Source organism: Melanotaenia boesemani, chromosome 18 (genome assembly GCF_017639745.1).
Source record: "Melanotaenia boesemani isolate fMelBoe1 chromosome 18, fMelBoe1.pri, whole genome shotgun sequence".
Classification (NCBI taxonomy): Eukaryota; Metazoa; Chordata; class Actinopteri; order Atheriniformes; family Melanotaeniidae; genus Melanotaenia; species Melanotaenia boesemani.
Window position 1 is genome coordinate 3,831,119 of NC_055699.1, and position 18,426 is coordinate 3,849,544.

General features: G+C 36.0%; 2 protein-coding genes across 5 annotated transcripts in view; one reads left to right on the forward strand and one right to left on the reverse strand.

The window, feature by feature from the left end:
* cnksr2a (connector enhancer of kinase suppressor of Ras 2a) overlaps positions 1 to 18,426 on the forward strand; it is a 92,531-nt gene that overhangs the window by 67,150 nt on the left and 6,955 nt on the right. Inside the window, exon 24 of one of the 4 annotated variants that reach the window (XM_041967560.1) lies at positions 3,545 to 3,949. The exons of 2 other annotated variants lie outside the window; for them this stretch is intronic. In XM_041967560.1, coding sequence (XP_041823494.1) covers positions 3,545 to 3,742 — 198 coding nt within the window. In that variant the 3' untranslated portion in view covers positions 3,743 to 3,949. Of the gene's footprint in view, positions 1 to 3,544; positions 3,950 to 18,426 lie in introns of those variants that run through there. One more of the 4 variants, XM_041967564.1, reaches the window with a different exon arrangement.
* Positions 13,125 to 16,266, reverse strand: LOC121628516 (kelch-like protein 34). Its single transcript, XM_041967565.1, has one exon. It carries the CDS (start codon positions 16,196 to 16,198, stop codon positions 14,390 to 14,392), a length of 1,809 nt encoding a protein of 602 aa, XP_041823499.1. The 5' UTR covers positions 16,199 to 16,266; the 3' UTR covers positions 13,125 to 14,389.

Consider the following 18,426-nt stretch of genomic DNA (forward strand, 5'->3'; position numbering starts at 1 on the left):
AGATAAATAAAACCAGTAATAAAATGAACAATAACCTCTTTCCTGTGTTTAAAAAATAAATCACTGATGTAAATCAAGTTATGTCCATGGCTGCTTTTCTTGCCAGTCAAGCCAGACAAACCTTTAAAACAACCACAGGACATAGAAAATACAAATAGCTTCTATGCCAGTCTAAATAAATGGTTTAGAAGCAATAATAACTGTCTGCCAGTGCAGAGAGGAAGTCCATTTAAGAATAATTCTCTGATATACTGTTAGAGTTGTTACATACAATGTGCAGATATCTAATTTGGACCTCTAAGATTTTACTGCCTTCATCTTGCAGCACTGTAACAGTAACAATATAAGAAAATAGAATTTTGGAGATGGGAACTTAACAAACAGTATTTTCCTTTTCACAGAAAGAAATAAGCCTTTTAAAGGGGGTCTGTTATGTTTCGTTGTCAGATGTCCTTATTAGATAAAATCTATTTGAGAGTTCATCGCAGGTTTCTTTAAAAGTCTCAGCTGAATTAGGAACAGTACACCCACAAACTATAGACAACATAGCTCAGACGCACTGAGTGCTATCTTTCTGCAGAGCTTCCAAATGGGGGGGGGGTCTTAGAGGGACAGGTACAAGACTGATACAGTGCACCTAACCAACCATTAAGTGGGAATATTTTTAATCATCTCTTTCAGTTAATGTTAGCTGTCAGTCACCAAAATGAATATTTGTTGTCTAAAATGGAGCCTAGAATGAGAAGTTGCGGCCAAGCAAAGAAAAGACTGTTATCTGCAGGAAATGTTGTTAGTTGGGCTTCGTGAAAGGTCAGTTTTACTGAACTTAATTTATCTCATCTTCTATCCTTTTTGTGTTAATAGGCACTATGTGCAGCCCCACATATGTTATCTTACTTGACAAGATCCTCTGCAACCATTAAGCTAATCTGTGTTTTTTTTTTTTAAACCCACTGAACAGTGAAGCTAACAAGAGCCCACTTCACTGACAGCATATGCTGCTTTTTAAGAGTGATTCCCTTGTTATTACTTTTTTTTCTTTTGCTCAAGTTAATGGCTTCTGTTATCTAAACTCCACTAAGGAACTGCCCTTATCTTTAAATTAGTTTTGTTATTAACCCATTGGTTCAAAATATCACATTCACACATAAATGCTTCTTACAATATAATGGCATCCCTGAGAAAGCGTCTCTAAATTGCTCCAAGCTTAATAATGTATATTTATTGTAATTTCTTAACCCAGTGCACACAAACCCACACATGATGCAAAACGTCTGTCCTGTTGGTTTTGTCACTGTCACGTCTCACAGTGTGTCCTCGGTTTGGTTTGTGTCTTCATTCGTCCAGCAGCCGCCTGTGGCTCCATGCTGTCTGAGCAGTACTGTTGCTCTTATCTTCGTTGCTTCCTCTGTGTACGTGGCAGGGTTGGCTGGTGAAGGCACAGGGGTTTTGTTGCTTGTTGTGTAAACTTTATTTATTTAGTTGTTTTTCTGTTTTGTTTTTTTTTTTTCAAGGATGGATGTGTGGCTTTGGTTATTTAGGTGGACAAGCTTTCATGTTTGGTCCCTGTCCAGCATCTCTTAAAGGAGTATACAAAGATTTGGGAAGAGTTTGGGTGAAAATATCCTACAAGACACGCTAAAATAATCCCTGTAGATGCTACAATAGCTACACTGCTTTCTATGCAGGCTTTTTGATCAGGCAGTATCAACATATCTGCTGTGGTTGCTGTGGAAACAACAAAGAGGCATATTTTCTGTCTGTTCTTTTGTATCAACTGGAGAACATCTAGATGAGAAACAGAAGCAGAAGCAGAGTTTACCAGTTGAACCATATAATACTTAAAACACAAGTGGATCACCATCCTAAAGTCCTTAATCAGTGAATTCTGAATTTACATTCTTTTTTTTTTTTTTGTACATTTTGTCCTAAAATTACTGTAATTTTTATTGTGAGTCTGTTTTGGATGCAAGCGGATGCTAAATGTCAGTAACTAATTTATTCTTTTTTAGCAATACTCTTTCACTGCTATGATGCTTCTATGTTTTTACAACCCTAAACCATTAGAAGTGGGAAAGTGTGTCTATTTTAGTTGAAAGCAAGCAGATTTTTCACGTTTCATCTTCATTTCATTTCAGTTCATTCCTGCATTTTCAGGCTTTCAACAAATAACACACAAAAGTTTGGATGGAGGCAATTTAATGGCAGTAATGGAGTAAACATCCCGATCAAGGCCTTACAGGTCTAACATGAACAAGAACAAACTAACTACATTGCCTTTTTCTCACCTCAGGTTTTTTTTTTAGAAGCTGATTGTAGTAGACAGTTAAATTTGAATAAGTCCATTTAGCAGAACATGCTCAAATCCGATTGGCTCATGAGTGTAAGGACCCGAGGAGAGAGGTCGCATGAGATACTGGAGGAGTGAAGCATAGAGCCGAACACAAAATTTTTTAAAAAAAATTTTAACTGTTGCAGAGTTCATTCAACAAAACTGCTTAATTCTAAATGAAAGTAAATCGCACAGAAATACCTTCCATATTTTTTTCAGTTGACTTTTTGTTCAGCGTTAGCCAGCCAACATAACATAAAGAGGTTATCACCTGTTCGTATGCACTTTGTGCATTTAATTTAACTTTCATTATTCAGATGACAACAGATTTTCTCTTTCTGTTTCAGACTGTGCGGTATATTGCTGCCCTCTTAGTTAGTTGAAGATCTTGTGATGTTGCAAGATTTTCTATCTTAAAGACACATGACCACACAGTTTGGCTAGTTTGGATCATCTTATCCCAATACGATGAATAAAACTTTAGAATAAAACTTTATTGTCATTGCAACAAGTGCAACAAATTACATTGGAATCTAACAAGTTTATGTTTATGTTTATGCATACATCATTTATTACTTTCACCTTGGTAGCATTACATTATTGTGTTCAAATTACTAATTATTATTTAGACTTTTTAAACATAAAGACAACCCAGTCTGGTTTTGTGGAGGTATCCTCAATACCAGAGCATCTTTAGAGTTCTGACAAAACGGATGGCAGTATCACAAAATTATTAAAGTTTGATTTCTTTTTTTATTGTTTCACAGGCCTGAAATGCAAAAATGGCTCTTGACAAAACTGGTAAAACAACACATAAAATACTATGTCTGTAAGTGCAGGAACCTTCTTAAATAGATCTTTTTATGATTTTTTTCTTTTTTTCATTTTACATGATCAACTTTCTGTTTATATTAATAATTTCTATTTATGTATTAATGTTTCTTCTTTTTATATTAATTATTTTTCTAGCAGTGCAAAATACTCCAAAAGTTCACTATTTAGATTAATATTATCAGAAAATAATGGAATAAGTGCACTAAAGTTACAAATATATGTGAATTAACCTTCAGAGGATATACTAGAAAAATTTAGGTAAAAGCTTAATGTCCCCTTACATGTGTGTCTTGCTTTGAGTGTCTGCATTTTAAAAACGCAGTGGTAACAAATATTTAAAAAGTGACCCGCCCCTCCTTTGTTTCTGCATCCTCATAGGACAGGGAGGGCGAACTAGCACTGATTGACAGGCTGCTGGCCAATCCCCAGCTGTCGTCGGCAGAGTTCCAGGAGTGGAAGAGAGCCTATCAGGAGCTGTTCACTCAGGAGCCAAATTCAACCGCCGAATCAGACCCCGGGCCGCCCCTCACACCGTCCCTGTCTCACACACACTCCTACATTGAGACGCACGTCTGACGCGTAAAACACACACATAAACTTAGATTGCTTGATTCTGGATAGAGATGAACAAACTGCTGCTGATGTTTTCATGCGTCTGAGTTGCAATCAGAGGTTTTTGTACCAAGGGATCAGATGATGACGGACCGCGTCAACAGAGGAGAGTAGGGCGCTCTTTCAGCAGCCTTGATGTAACAAGTGCAAGATGACAGCTTTCTGAGGACCCCCGGCTGATTGGTTTGTGCCTCACCAAATGACTCATGGCCAGATGATGTGATTTTTGAGTATTACGTATTAGCTTTTGTGCTGTCCCTGACAAACAAAACGCCATACAAAGAAGCTGTCATCGCTTCCTGTGGATGATGTTCATCATTTCCACGGAGTGGGATCACAGAGTGTATTTTTTATTCATCTTGCTTGTCGTGCCATGTTTATATGGAGTGCACATAGACAGTCTAATAGCCAGCAAGTGACATGCATTGTATTCTATAACGCCTTATACTTGATGATATTGATATTTATTGTACAGTGAGTGTTACAGCAGATGACTGTGAGCAAACATCTTTTTTAAAACCTACTGGTCTCACTTCCACTATCTATCTAGATTTAGAGGCTTTTGTTTGTGCCAATTTGGTAATTACACACTGCGCTGGGCTGGACCTGAAGCATGCAACATCCTCTTGAAATAGGAGGCATTTAAGGGAAAAATCCACCCCAAACTGATAGTTTTTGACATGTAGCCAGGGTGCATCTTATATTTAGGAACTCTGGTATTTCATTATCTTTATGTTTTAGGTTTAAGATAGAGAATGCAAGACACGTTTCAGTTTAAGTGAAAGTATTTGAAGAGTCATGGTTATGGCAGACATTAATAGCTTGTATAGAAATATTTTTGACACATTTGCTGAAATTGTTTCTATGTCCTGAGATCAATATTTGCCACGAGTAAAAGAAAAAAAAAAACTGCCCATTTATGGTTGCTCCTTTCATTTCAATGTTATTTGCAAGAATCCACTGTGCCTGACTGCAAACAACCAGTAAGATCCAGACAATCACTGCCACTTAAGCAGTTGCCATGGTTACCAATTTAAGGACAGCCTCCTCTAGAAGCAGAGCTGAAGCACAGCAGAGAGGGATGGGCATACCAGTTGTATTCATTTAATTTTTCTTCCCACGTTCTGCTCTAGAAAGGAACTTTCAAGATGATACTTGTATAGTAGGACTATATAAGATTGTAATTCAGAAGCTGATTATTTATGTAAATAAAGTGTGGGCACCAATTCCCAGATGTTTTGGAAAGAGGGAATGAACCACCACCACCGGAACAAAATGTTGGCATTTCATACTCTTCAAATTCCATTTGCATAACATCTAGTCACTGTGTAAACCAAAAAAGACTGACACCTAATCAGAAACATGGGTGGTCTTAGGCTTGTTCAAAACCAAACTGTATAATTTCCTGATATTTAACAAAGCAGCTTTGGCCACTAAACTAAACCAAACACTGAGTTAGAATCAGAATTAGGTTTTATGTGCCAAGACTGTGCAGACATTTAAGGAATTAAACTTTATTTTTTCATCTCCGTTTTGTTCTGCAGTATATACAAAAAACAAACAGAACAAGGAGAAGAAGAAAGTAAAAATACCCATTGGACTCTATGAGGCGCTTTTGTCTTTAAAACTAAGGTTTATTTTTTTTTATTTCACAACCATTACCAACATTTCTAAGAAAGACTGCTGCTGAAGTTGCTGTCCATCTGTCATAACCTGCAAACCCAGCTGCAGACTGCTTCTGCCAAACCCTGAGATTTTTTATTCCATAGTTTAAAAGCATAACTTTGACAGCTGAGTCCACTGCAGTCAGTTTAAATTGATTTACTCCATCTCAGTAATAACGTAAAATGTCTGTTATAAATACAGTATTTGTGTTTCATGTCTTTCCTTGAGCCTCCGAAAGCTGGCTTGGTCTGGGTGTATTTTCACCAGCACGTTTGCTGTTGCATAATCACAACAATACTGCATAGAATTTATAGGATACTACTAATAATCAGTATAGTGTATAATGTATGCAGGCTTCAATAATGAATAGTGTTTACACATCCATGATAAAACAGCTTAAGGGGCAACACTGACTACAAGTATCTGAGATTTGGGAAAACAAACACTTTTGCTCTGATGATTGTATTACAAATATAAATCCTATAAATGCTACAAAGCTTACAATATATCAAAGTATATTTATTTTTATATTTAAATAAAGTATAGGAAACTAGTGCATAATTGCATTGTTCTATTTTAAAAGTAATATTTGAGTAAGAAATTATTGGCGTTTATCAAGGGTCGAGTCTGTTTGCTAAAGAATTTGTGGTGATAAAGGAAAAACAATGCACTGGATCCACTTTAAACTTTTAATTTCACACATTTGTGATGATAAATTTAAAAAATATGCAATTGTTTTCCATATAAATAAATTGTAGATGTGGCATCCACGCACTAGAGGGTGTTGCAAAAAGATACCAAATTTTAGTGAATGTATCTTTGTCTAATGCAAAAGGAAATACAGATCCTAATTCAGATTTTATTTGTCGATTCATTGCCACAGAAGGTTTTCAGACACCCTAGCATTCTAAAACTGACTGTACTGATGAGTAATCTTGGCAGAGATGGACCTGTATGGTGCAAAGAAGGTTTTCTGGAGCTGACCTTAAAACTTGTTGATTAATTTTTGGTCTTTATGTCATACATGTTTTACCTTGTTACGCTTAATTTTGGTTTATTTAATGACCCATGTAGTGCATTGCAACACTATAAAACCTCATGTCTAAACTACTTATTTGGCTGTAACTTCAATAAGCTTTGTAAAACTTGCAGGTATATTTATGTAATTAGATTTTGGTTTTTTATTCAAAATAATTAACTCCATTTGTTAATAAATAATGCATTTTGAAAGAAAAACTCCTAATGAAGTAATAATCTATTAAATATTTTTTTCCAAAAATTTAAATTTGTACAGATGTCAATTTAAAGTTGTCTAAATATCTAATTGGTTTCTCTGCCTTTAAGACTGTTGGAGCACCCTTTGCCTCTGCAATGTCCCCTACCTTCCTTCGGCTTTCTATGTATCTAGGAGCATCATCCTCTGCATATTCCCTCTGCATATTCCCCAGAAAATGGTCTCTTTGTTATTACTGAACACCATTTTACTAAAAAAAAAAATATGTATGTTTAAATAAATTAAAGAAGCATGAATAAATATATAGATTAGTTGAGTAAGACTTATTTTAACAATGACACTTTTAAAAGACATTTTATTTATTTCAGGGAAGCATTATTATCATATAATGAAATAAGGAAACCACTTCATCAGAATATGATTCTTTAACCATCACTTATATAACAGTGTCAAAGTTTCCAAGGGTGGATTTTTCCTTAGAGATCATCTTGCTCTCTTTCCTGCATGTGACATAGAACATAGATTAATATTTTGCATTGGAAATTATGGGGTCTAATAAATATTTAAAGGTTTTTATGCTGCTGCCAAAAGTTATAATACTCAGACTCTGCACAAAACCATAAAAGCAATCATACATGCAAATACACACACTAATAAACCCTCAGTTTAAATGCTCTTTCTATGCTGCTGCCCGTGGTTGGTTGTAGTATTATGTCTTTGTTGTTGATAAAAGAAAATAAATAAATAAATCCTTTTCTGTTTTTGTGTTTGAAATCTCTAGATACAGTAGATCCCTACTTATAGAGTGCAAACTAAATGTGTTAGATCTCTAATTTTATTGGGGTTATTTTTATTTATTTATTTATTTTTGGGGGCAGACTGTCGTTGAGTAAAGATTGTTTAGTGTTAAATCTAGAAATTATAATTAAAAAACTGTATTTATTTATGTGAACATTCTTTGTGTTCTGTTGGAAGATGAGGGTGTATCAATAAAGTTTTGGTCATTTGGATGACATTGTTGTGGTTTTTCATGGTGACATGAAAAAAGAGATCATGACAGAACACGACTGGGGGGTCATGACTGCGCTGGAGGTTCCCTCTAGGGGTCACATTCAAGCACTCAGACCAGACCGAGTTGCTGACATTTTGGGGTGTAAACAAGATGACAAATGAGGTGGCAGAAGAGGCGGTAAAAATTTGATTAATTTTGAGATGACAGAAAAAAAAAACAATAGCAGTATCATGACAAGCAAGGTCCCTAAACCAAGTACACCATATTTTGTCATGAAAATTTTCCATAATTGTTACAGATGTCAATCCCTCAGAGTTTAAATTGGGTTCCCTATCCTGCTGCTGGCAAGGCAGTTTATTTGTATAGCACATTTCATGTACAGGACAATTCAAAATGCTTTACATAAAACATTCCAAGTATTACAGATATTAAGAAATGGTAAAAGGTAGCAATAAATAGCAAGAATCACAATAAAATAATAAATTACATTAAAATGATTAAAAGCAAGATAAATTAAAAAGCTACAGTGTAGATTTCATACATAGGCGCATGAGAAAATAAATGTTTTTAACCTGGATTTAAAAATGTCTACATTTGGTGAAAGTTTAATCTCCACTGGCAGTTTGTTCCATTTGTTTGCAGCATAACAGCTAAATGCTGCTTCTCCATGTTTAGTCTGGACTCTGGTCTGGACTAGTTGACCGGAGTCTTTGGATCTAAGAGCTCTGCTAGGTTTATATTCTTTGAACATATTACAGATGTATTCTGGGCCTAAACCATTCTGGAATTTGTAAACAAGCAGAAGGGTTTTAAAATCTATTCTGTGACTGACTGGAAACCAGTATAAACTGGAAACCAGTGTTAAGATTTCAAAACTAATGTGATGTGTTACATTTGTCCTGGTTAAAACTCCAGCAGTAGCATTTTGGATGAGCTGATGTTTAATGCTCTTTTTAGGAAGTCCTGTTAAAAGACCATTACAGTAATCCAGTCTACTGGAGATGAATGCATGGATGAGTTTCTCTTGGTCTTTCTGGGAGACTAAACTTTTAATTCTGTTGATGTTTCTGAGCTGGTAAAAAGCTTCTTAGTGAAGCTTTGATGTGGCTGCTGAAAGTCAGATCTGAGTCTATCAACACTCCAAGGTTACGAACTTGGTTGGTGATTTTAAGAGCCCGAGTCTCCAGGTGTTTACTAATGATGACCCTCTTCTCTTCGCTACCAAACAGAAAAATCTCAGTTTTGTCTTCATTTAATTGTAGAAAATTCTTCCTCGTACAGATGTTTATTTGCTCCAGACACTGACACAGTAAGTCTATTGGGCATGACGTTGTGTATCATCTGCATAATGTGATAACTGATAAAGTTAAAGTTCTACAATATTTGACCCAAAGGGAGCATATAGTGTACAAGTTTAACAGAAGAGGCCCAATGACTGATCCCTGGGGGACACCACAAGTCATAGCCACACACTCGGATTCATAGCTGCAGATTGTAACAAAATAACTCCGGCCTTCTAAATGGGACCTGAATCAGTTAAGGACCGCTCCAGAAAGTCCAACCCAGTTTTCCAGCCTGGGCAACAGGTTAGCCATGATTTCTGAATACATGCAGAAATGACGCAAACTTAAAATATGTGAGGCAGCCACGATAAACAGTCCTTAAAAGCAGGAATGTTTTTTGCCCAGGAGCTCAAATGACAACTCAACTTCTTTTTCCTGGTTCTTGAAAATGGCTCACCCCTCATCCAAAAGACCTCTTCAGTTCAAAGTAGTCGCTGAGGAGCTCCGGCCTATAGGTGTAAAAGAATGTCCACATATTAAGGGTAGTTGAGGTCCTAAGTGTCAATGAATCAACTGACCATTCTGTGGGTTGTTTAAGTCATTTTCCCCTTTTTACCTGCCTGACCAAAGTGCCTTAAGTAACGTGAGAATTATTGACAAGCTGCACTGTACGTATTGGGAAGGTAATACCAAACGCCACCTCTTCTGTTTCCTAGATGGACTTATCCAGTATAACATGAATGACTTAACACCTGTCTTAGACCATCTGTCTTAGCGAAGAACAACTTTGGTCCTCAATGGCCACTATCCTGCAGATTTTAGATGTTTCCTTTCTCCAACACATCTGATTGAAATGACATGGATCCAACAACTTGTTGTCAAGTTTTGCTCCATAACTTATTAATTTGAATCAGGTGTGTTGAAACAGAAAAACACCTAAAACCTGCTGGACTGTAGCCCACGTGAACTGGAGTTGCCCATCCCCGATCTATCTTCTTCAAAATATGTACATTATTGTCTTTAAACGTGTGTTCTTTATCCTTGAGATGCAGTTCGATCACCAAATCTTGAATTGTAGGGCTGGCTCTCCTATGTTGTGCTATGTATTTGGTTTCTCCTACTGTATATAAAGGTACAAGCACTCCCCATTAAACTTAAATTGACATCCACCAAAGTTGAGTTTGTTGCTTAAGACATCCTTTTTTGGTTGAGTGAGATTTCTTTTTTACCCACATGAATGTCTTAAATGTTTCCATGTCCTTGTCTTATGAATTCAGATGTCCTCTGATACACATTGCATCTAAAGTTATATTTGGAATTTGAATTAAAGTGTCATTCTAAGGGTTTTTGGTGGCTCAAATCCATCTAATAAGATGCATTTCTGCTGCAGACGTTGTCAAATTCACATTACCAATTAGTGTTGGTCAGAATTACAGCCTTTTAATGATTTCCTGTATCCAGAGGAACACACTAATGAAAAGGCCAAATGATCTGACAAGATCCATATCTCCAACTGGTATCAAGTTATTGGTTAAAATATTTGTTGTTACTATTTTGAGCAACAATACACTTGCTATTTCTTTGGCTGGGTGATAATAGCAGCATTGCTGATTTTATATGTAGAATGGGACAATAAATTAATTAATTATTTCAATAATTTAAAATGCAGTCAAACTTAAAAAGTTTGGCTTAATTTGTTTCCTTTATTAATTTAAGTAATTTATTTATTGAGCTTTTTACCCATCTATTTAATTGTCAATGATTAAGTCATTTGAAATAATTATAGCTACAAAAATGGCATAAAGTAGCAGCGTGTGAATAATGGCACAGATACTTAAAAAAAAAGCCAGAATAACTTTCTCATAACTGAAAAAATGATAACTTAAAATAATGCCTAACCCTAGGTAAAAATTTGTACTTAAGTGAACCGACACAACAAAAATCACGTTTGCATTTCTGTGTTAAACTCTTTCTAACGCTCTAAACTGTGAATAAATTATTTTGGATCTCATTTGACCACCTGGAATGTAAAATTGCTAAAAAAAAAAAAAAAAAAAAAAAAAAACGAAAGAAAGAAAAAATTGTGCATACACAATACATGACACTTTTTGTTTGTCTCTAATGTCCATACTGTATGAAGCATCTAGCTCAGCTCACACAGTGATCGTCTCAAATAATTCCACCTACAAATATATTTGTAAAGATTAATGCTTATCATAAAGATATGAAATAGGAAAGACAGCTAATGAAGAAACTCACCATTGGTAAAAAAAAAAATAATAATTATAATAAATAAACTGACCATTGGTAGAAAATAAATATTAATAAATAAATAATATATAAATAATATAAAAAAAACATATATATATATATATATATATATATATATATATATATATATATATATATATATATATATATAGTTATCTTTGTATTATAACAATAAATGTAAAAAAAAAGTTGAATGTATGGGATGCCATTATATGGAACTGTGTTGCATTTACTTGAAAAATAAAGCCATGTTTTTTGTAATTAACAAGATAATTAAAAAGTAAAACAAAAGTGAACCGACACAACAATAATCACGTTTGCATTTCTGTGTTAAACTCTCTCTAACGCTCTAAACTGTGAATAAATTATTTTGGATCTCATTTGACCACCTGGAATGTAAAATTGATAAAAAAAAAAAAAAAAAAAAAACGAAAGAAAGAAAAAATTGTGCATACACAATACATGACACTTTTTGTTTGTCTCTAATGTCCATACTGTATGAAGCATAAAATTTTTGAAGAAATTTGAAATATATTTTCATTGACTGCTGAAAATATTGAAGCAATTTATTTAGAATGATTTTATTATAAAATATGCTAAATAAATAATCTGCAAGTACAGAGCACAGTATTAATTAGGCATTAAAATGTAACACAGAAGTTCATGAATAATTCATTCTAGCTACCTATCTACTACCCACAAACCATGCATAATACACCCATGCTTTTCTCTGCTTTTTCCATCTGGTTGTCAGCTCAAATTATATGGATGGTACATGGAAAACAACTGAAGAATTTCCCTATCTTTAATCAAGAGCATAATTGTTTAATTTTAAAGCAAGATTTCTTGTTTTCACGCTCAAATATCAAATTGCTTTCCCACAAAATTCTGCTCTGGCTTTTTCCTCTCAAATATTGATATTATCGATACCAGGGCTAGTATCGGTATCGATAGATACCAGCGTGATTAGATTGATATTTTTGCTTTGGAGGCAAAAAAAAAAAAAAAAAAAAACAAAAAAAAAAACAATGAGCCAGCCAATAAAATAAAAGTTTTGCTTTTGTTTAGCTAACTTGCACTCTTGACTTTATTTTTCTCAATCATGTGTGAGAAAATGGAATAACCGTTTCATTATTTTATTATTCTGTTAAATTTCTTACATGTTTTTTTTTTTTTTTTTTTTTTTACAAATAAACAAAAGCTTAAATTGAACATTTTCACTTCTGCCATTCAGAGTTTTGAATGGAAGAACGATATACGTGAAAGCAAGAAGGGACTTTTTGAGTGTGAGAGCAGACTTTTGAGATAGAGCAAGATGATATTTAAACTTGGAAACAAGAAATTTTGCAGACAATTTTACAGACAAGAAAAACTTTAGCTAGAGCATGAAAAATGTTTGCTTAGCCTAGCATAAAAAGAAAAAACAGCATATAAGCAACCATGGCTCTATACATAAAATAACTTTATAGCAGTGCTCGTTAAATTAATCACTTAAAAAATCTAAATGCAAAAACTTAATACAGAAAGTGCTGTACTAAGCTAATTAAAATATTCAAGCTTAGCAATCACATCTAGCTCAGCTCACACAGTGATCGTCTCAAATACTTCCACTTACAAATATATTTGTAAAGATTAATGCTTATCATAAAGATATGAAATAGGAAAGACAGCTAATGAAGAAACTCACCATTGGTAAAAAAAAAAAAATAATTATAATAAATAAACTGACCATTGGTAGAAAAAAATATTAATAAATAAATAATATATAAATAATATTAAAAAAAACGTATATATATATATATATATATATATATATATATATATATATATAGTTATCTTTGTTATAACAATAAATGTAAAAAAAAAGTTGAATGTATGGGATGCCATTATGTGGAACTGTGTTGCATTTACTTAAAAAATAAAGCCATGTTTTTTTGAATTAACAAGATAATTAAAAAGTAAAACAAAAGCTGCTGTGATTTTTTTTTACAAGATAATGTGCTCTGTGTGTCTGCATTATTAATTAGTCATTACTGGATTGTCTCAATAAAACCTCTGCAGACTAAAAAGTATGTGTTTTAAAAAATCTTAGCTACACCAATAGTAACATTTTTTATGGCAATGAATGAGATAGGATTAGCGCACATTATCTGGTAAAAACAGAGCAGCATTTTTGTTTGTTTTGATGTTTGTTTGCTCGTGTTTATTCAGAAAAAAAGAGCCTTTTGTTCCTAATTATTATGTGTCTTCACTAGCGGAAGCCGTATTTTTCTACTTCACAGTTTCCATTTCAAGTTATTCATTTATTTTTATTTCTTTATTTTATTTCTTTTATAGTTTTTTTATTGTTTAAAATTTTCTTATGGCTTAACTTTGCCCCTTTATGCAGCTTCATAGTGATACTTCAGTGTAAAAAACAGTAATACTATCTCGGTAAGTTCCACCCCAAAAATCTAGTGTCCTCTCATTGGCTAATTTCTGAAAGATTGCTGAGATTATAGCAGCCACTGCTTGTGAGCTGTACTTTGTAAGCAAGCTGTGCGTGTAATAGATGACTGTATGAAGTTATTTTTATAGCTCCTTGCTAGGAATAAAAGAAGAGAAAGGGAAATTGGATCTGTCTGAAGCCTACATTATTGTCTTAAAGAAACCATCTTCAAATAGATTTTCTAAGTTTTACCACATTCTTTAAAGTTTTGAGCATGCTTGACATGAACTTTAACACTTCCAAAAGGTCCCTTAAAATTAACTTAGAAATTGAGCTTTATACTAAGTTTGCTATTTCCTTGTCTTCTTTATTTAGTCTTATAAATATATATTCCAAAATATCTTAAAATACTGTACGGTTGCCAGTGAAACCGGATTTGAGAAAGCTTGAATTATATTTCGAGGTGAGAAGTAAAGGTGTTGAAAGTGGAGGTTAATATTTAATCTCTGAAAGCCCAGTTTCCATCAAATACTGCAGCACTTTCAGCTGCCAAGATTGTTTTCTTCATTATATTTGAGTAACATAAAGCTGAAATTTTGATCAGCCTGAAAATTAAGTGTCAAGTTTTTGTTCCTTTTTAAAAGTTTGTCTTGATATTTTTGATACTATGTTGGGGTCACTTAAATTAGGTTATAGTTGTCATTAATGGTTCATACTTTTACTCTGGCAGAGGCAACAATGTGCACTCAATCCCAGTAAGAGGTCTAGGAAGCTTGCAAATTTCTCTCCAGCTATCTTTCTTTGTATCATACTCCAGCACACTCTTCACAATCACCTCCTGTCCATCACTCCATCTTCTCCCTCCGAATACTAGCAGATTCCCAGAAGGCAAGGATACCATTCCATAGTTGGAGGAACCAGTGACAAGGGGTTTAAGGCGTGTCCAATGGTCTGACAGTGGATCATACCGTTCAATGTCACAGAAAGGTTCGTACATTCCCAACAAGGCATAGATGTATCCATGGGAAGTTGCCAATCGATGACTGAACCTGCCAATGGACATGGAGGCCCTCTTTTCCCAAACTCTACTTTTGAGATCCCAGAACATGAAGTCTCTGCTCATTTCCCTATTTTCATCCTGGTTTTCACCTTGGTTACTGCCATGAATGTTGCCCTGGCTGCCAGGAAGTCCACCTGATACATAGATGGTGTTGTTAAGCACAGCAGAAGCATGGCCATGAAGAGGGCGAGGCATTGTTGCTCCTCTCCTCCACGCGCCTGTTGCCATGTCATAAAACTCAACAGAAGCAAGAGACTGTTGTGTGTCTGAGTTGAGATGTGAGCGTTGTCCCCCGATGGCATAAATAACATCCTCCACCACACAACAGGTGAACTTTGCCCGCCTCTCCTGCATGAACTCCACCTGCTTCCAGTAACCAAATCGAGGATCGTACCTCCACACTTGGCTGGATGTTGCCATGATGACAGACTTCTTCTCATCTTCGTCTCCCTGTTTTACTTCTTCTCCCCCAATCACAAAAAGAAAACCTCCCACTGAGCACACACAGGAATTCCTCAATCGTCGAGGTAGAACACAACTTGTTGTTGAAAACTTCCTACTTCTTGGATCAAAGGCCAACACTTCCTGTTCTGGCCATTCAGCACTGGGCCCACCACCCACAAGAAGCGCACAATTGGGCGATGCTCGGAGAGTCGACTGCCTGCTCTGTGTGATTGGCTGAGCTGAACCCAGTCTGTGGTACTCCATCGCTCGAGTCAGCTGACTTCTAATTAAAGGTGTGCTCATGGCTCTGTGGGCATGACAGAGGTTAATGAGGTCAGAAGCGGCGACCAATCCGAAGCGCAAATGACTCAACAGAAGATTTGATTTGAGGAGTGGGAGGGGCCCATTCTCATCCAACCATTCCAGAGTCAGCATTACAAGCTCCACCTCCTTGATGCCAGGTATCTCATCTGCATCAAGAACTGCCATCAGAGATTGGATATTCAACCCTAGAAGATCAACCTTGCTTTTCTGTAGCAAACGCTTCATCTCCATGGCAATGGTTCGGTTAGCACTTTCGAACGCATTTAAGAGGGCATGGCGCTCAGCCAGGTTAGCATAGCAGCAGCAGTTCTCAGCATTTAAATCATCGGTCATAAATCGCTCACATATTGACAAAGCAGTCTCCACCTGCAGATACCTGGCGGCTTCAAGAACAGCAGGCAGTGTGGATGGTGAGATGCTGAGCCAGCCTGAATACAGGAAGTCCAGAATGGCTTCTAATCCCTCAGGTGTCAGCGCTGGGAGGCTAATGGAGCTTGCTAATCGCTCTACAGTAGTCTCCCCAAATAGGGCCCAGAAATAGTCGCTGGAGCTGGCTAAAAAGGCACGATGACACGGGAAAGAAACCCCGCCAGCCTCAAGGACAATATCACACATCTTCTTCTGAGAGCGCAGGCGCTGGAAGCCACAGAGGAGTCCAGTTCTATAGGTAGAACTGTAGAGGAGGGAATAGCTATCCATGCAAAAGATGAAGGAGATGGAAAAAAGGAAGGACAGAGTGACCAAGTTTAAAAAAGACCAAAAAGGAAAACAAAAAAGTTTAAATAATATCCTTTTTCACAATTGAGGAAGGAGGTAATGTAGAAATATTAAAAGTTGAAAGCACAAGAAAGAGTGAATGAGTGAAGTCGGGAAAATATGTCGCTATCAAGCTGCATAAGGTCAGAAAGAGAGTGGAAAAATCAAGTAGTGTGCCCCCTCAGTCAAGCTCTCTCCATCAGTGTTTTTATCCAGTTCTGTCTGCAGCAGCTGCCATGTGACACAATGATAAGGAGGGTAATAACTGCCCCCTTCTCACACATGATCACAATCCCTTGTCCCGCCCCCCGTAAGAACCAAAACACGAACTGTACCAAAGACCCATTGTCCCTGTGTGTGATACCTTCTATGCTGGTTTTATGTTTGCCCACTACCATTTTCTCTAGTCCATGAGTAAGTATAAGCCAGTGTATGTGCCCAACCAACAAGCAAGCAGATGCACTGAAAAGTCGGACTGAGAGGGAGCCAAGCAGGGTTTTAGTGTCTATCCCCATGGATGAACTCATCGGTAAATACAGCTGCCACAGTCTGTGACCAGGATTCCAGGGCACGATTGCTATGACACCTATCTGTATCCTCATCGCCATGGTGACAATAATAGAAACATGGCTCTATGGATTTGGTGCAAGATGCATATCAAACCCAAAGAAGTTCTGCCAAGTTATAAAAGATTTTACAAGTGTCAAAAGTAACTCATAGCTTGTTAGAATAAGCCGTGCCCTTTGGAGAGGCATTTAACCTTATTCTGACCTGCAGCACTTCAGAATCACGCAGATGGTCATGATATTATTTTTATGCAACAAGAGAAGTGGATGGTGTGAGGGAGATAGGAGTGTTTATAGTTGGGTGTAATTAATGTAGAGCTACATCAGCATGCAAACAACATCTTTTTATTGCACACTTACAAGTTCTTGCAGGGGACATTTTGCTCTGAGTTATGATCACCATCTCTAAACAGATGCTGGCTCACAGTCAGATGAGTGTGTTTGTGTGGGTGTTTTTGTTTTATGGAGAGGTTACACTGGTTCAAAATTCAGCACAAAGGGTATTTGTAGAGAGAAAAACAGACTCACACCCTTTTGAATCTGCAAAGTGTTTTTAATCTTTCCCACTCGATGACAGATTCCCCTGATCCTACATAGACATTGTTTCTCTCTTGGCTGAATATTCCTTTGTGACCTGATGGAGGCTAAAATTAGCTACTGCTGGTGTGTGTGTGTGTGTGTGTGGGTTTATGTAAGTGCAAAAGAACATGTGATATGATGATGGATTTGTGCTGTAATTGGGGGGCATGCATGTCTGTTAATGTAGCTTTCCTACGCGAAACTGATGGATTTTTAGATGTGATCTTAGTGAATAATGCAGCATATCTTTATACAGGAGTAAAACAACCTGCTACATATGCTCAACGTACAGGAGTAGGCTAATTGTGGCTGGAATGATCAAAACAAAGTGTTTATCTCTTCAGGTGCTCAGATCAAGGTAAAAAAATAGTGTGACAAATTTTGCCTTAATGGACTAAAAAAGATGTTTTCAACTTTTCATCTTCAAAATGTTTCTGTCAGTTTGTCGACTTGTTTCAGGGTGTTTTTCTGCACTCCTACAACTGTTGAATCCACATATAAAAAATGAACAAATGAAATGAAAAGCCAACTGAATGGCAAGGCTAACATGCTGATATAACAGGTGAACTGCTCACCATGTGCAGCCACTTAAAGGTTTCAGCATGTTATTTGCTAACTAGCATGAATGAACCAAAAAAATCAACAGCATTAGTGTTTCTGGGGGAGACATAGCTTCTTTTCAATCTTTTTTCATAGAAAAGATTTGTGTTTGTACATTTTTCTTGAAATTTACCATGATATGCATAAATATTGACCTACTGGTCGCTACAGAAGAACTTAAGTTTGTGTTCTTGGACTCTGGTTCTCATGAGACACTGTTGTGCAGGTTTGACATGTTTCACTGCTCAGAAACACACTTGATTCAAATACTGGATCTCGTTAACAGCTTGTCCTTAACAAACCTGTTCATATCTCTAGCTAGACGAGATGGAAAACCAGAGCAGCAACAGAGACTTTAAATGACAAAAATATTAAAGGTTAAGTACGGTAGCCAGGAAGTGCAAAACAATATTACATTTTACATTT

What these genes read in the sequence shown, in the direction of transcription:
- LOC121628516 (XM_041967565.1), bottom strand. Translation starts at nt 16,198, where the DNA reads ATGGATAGCTATTCCCTCCTCTACAGTTCTACCTATAGAACTGGACTC.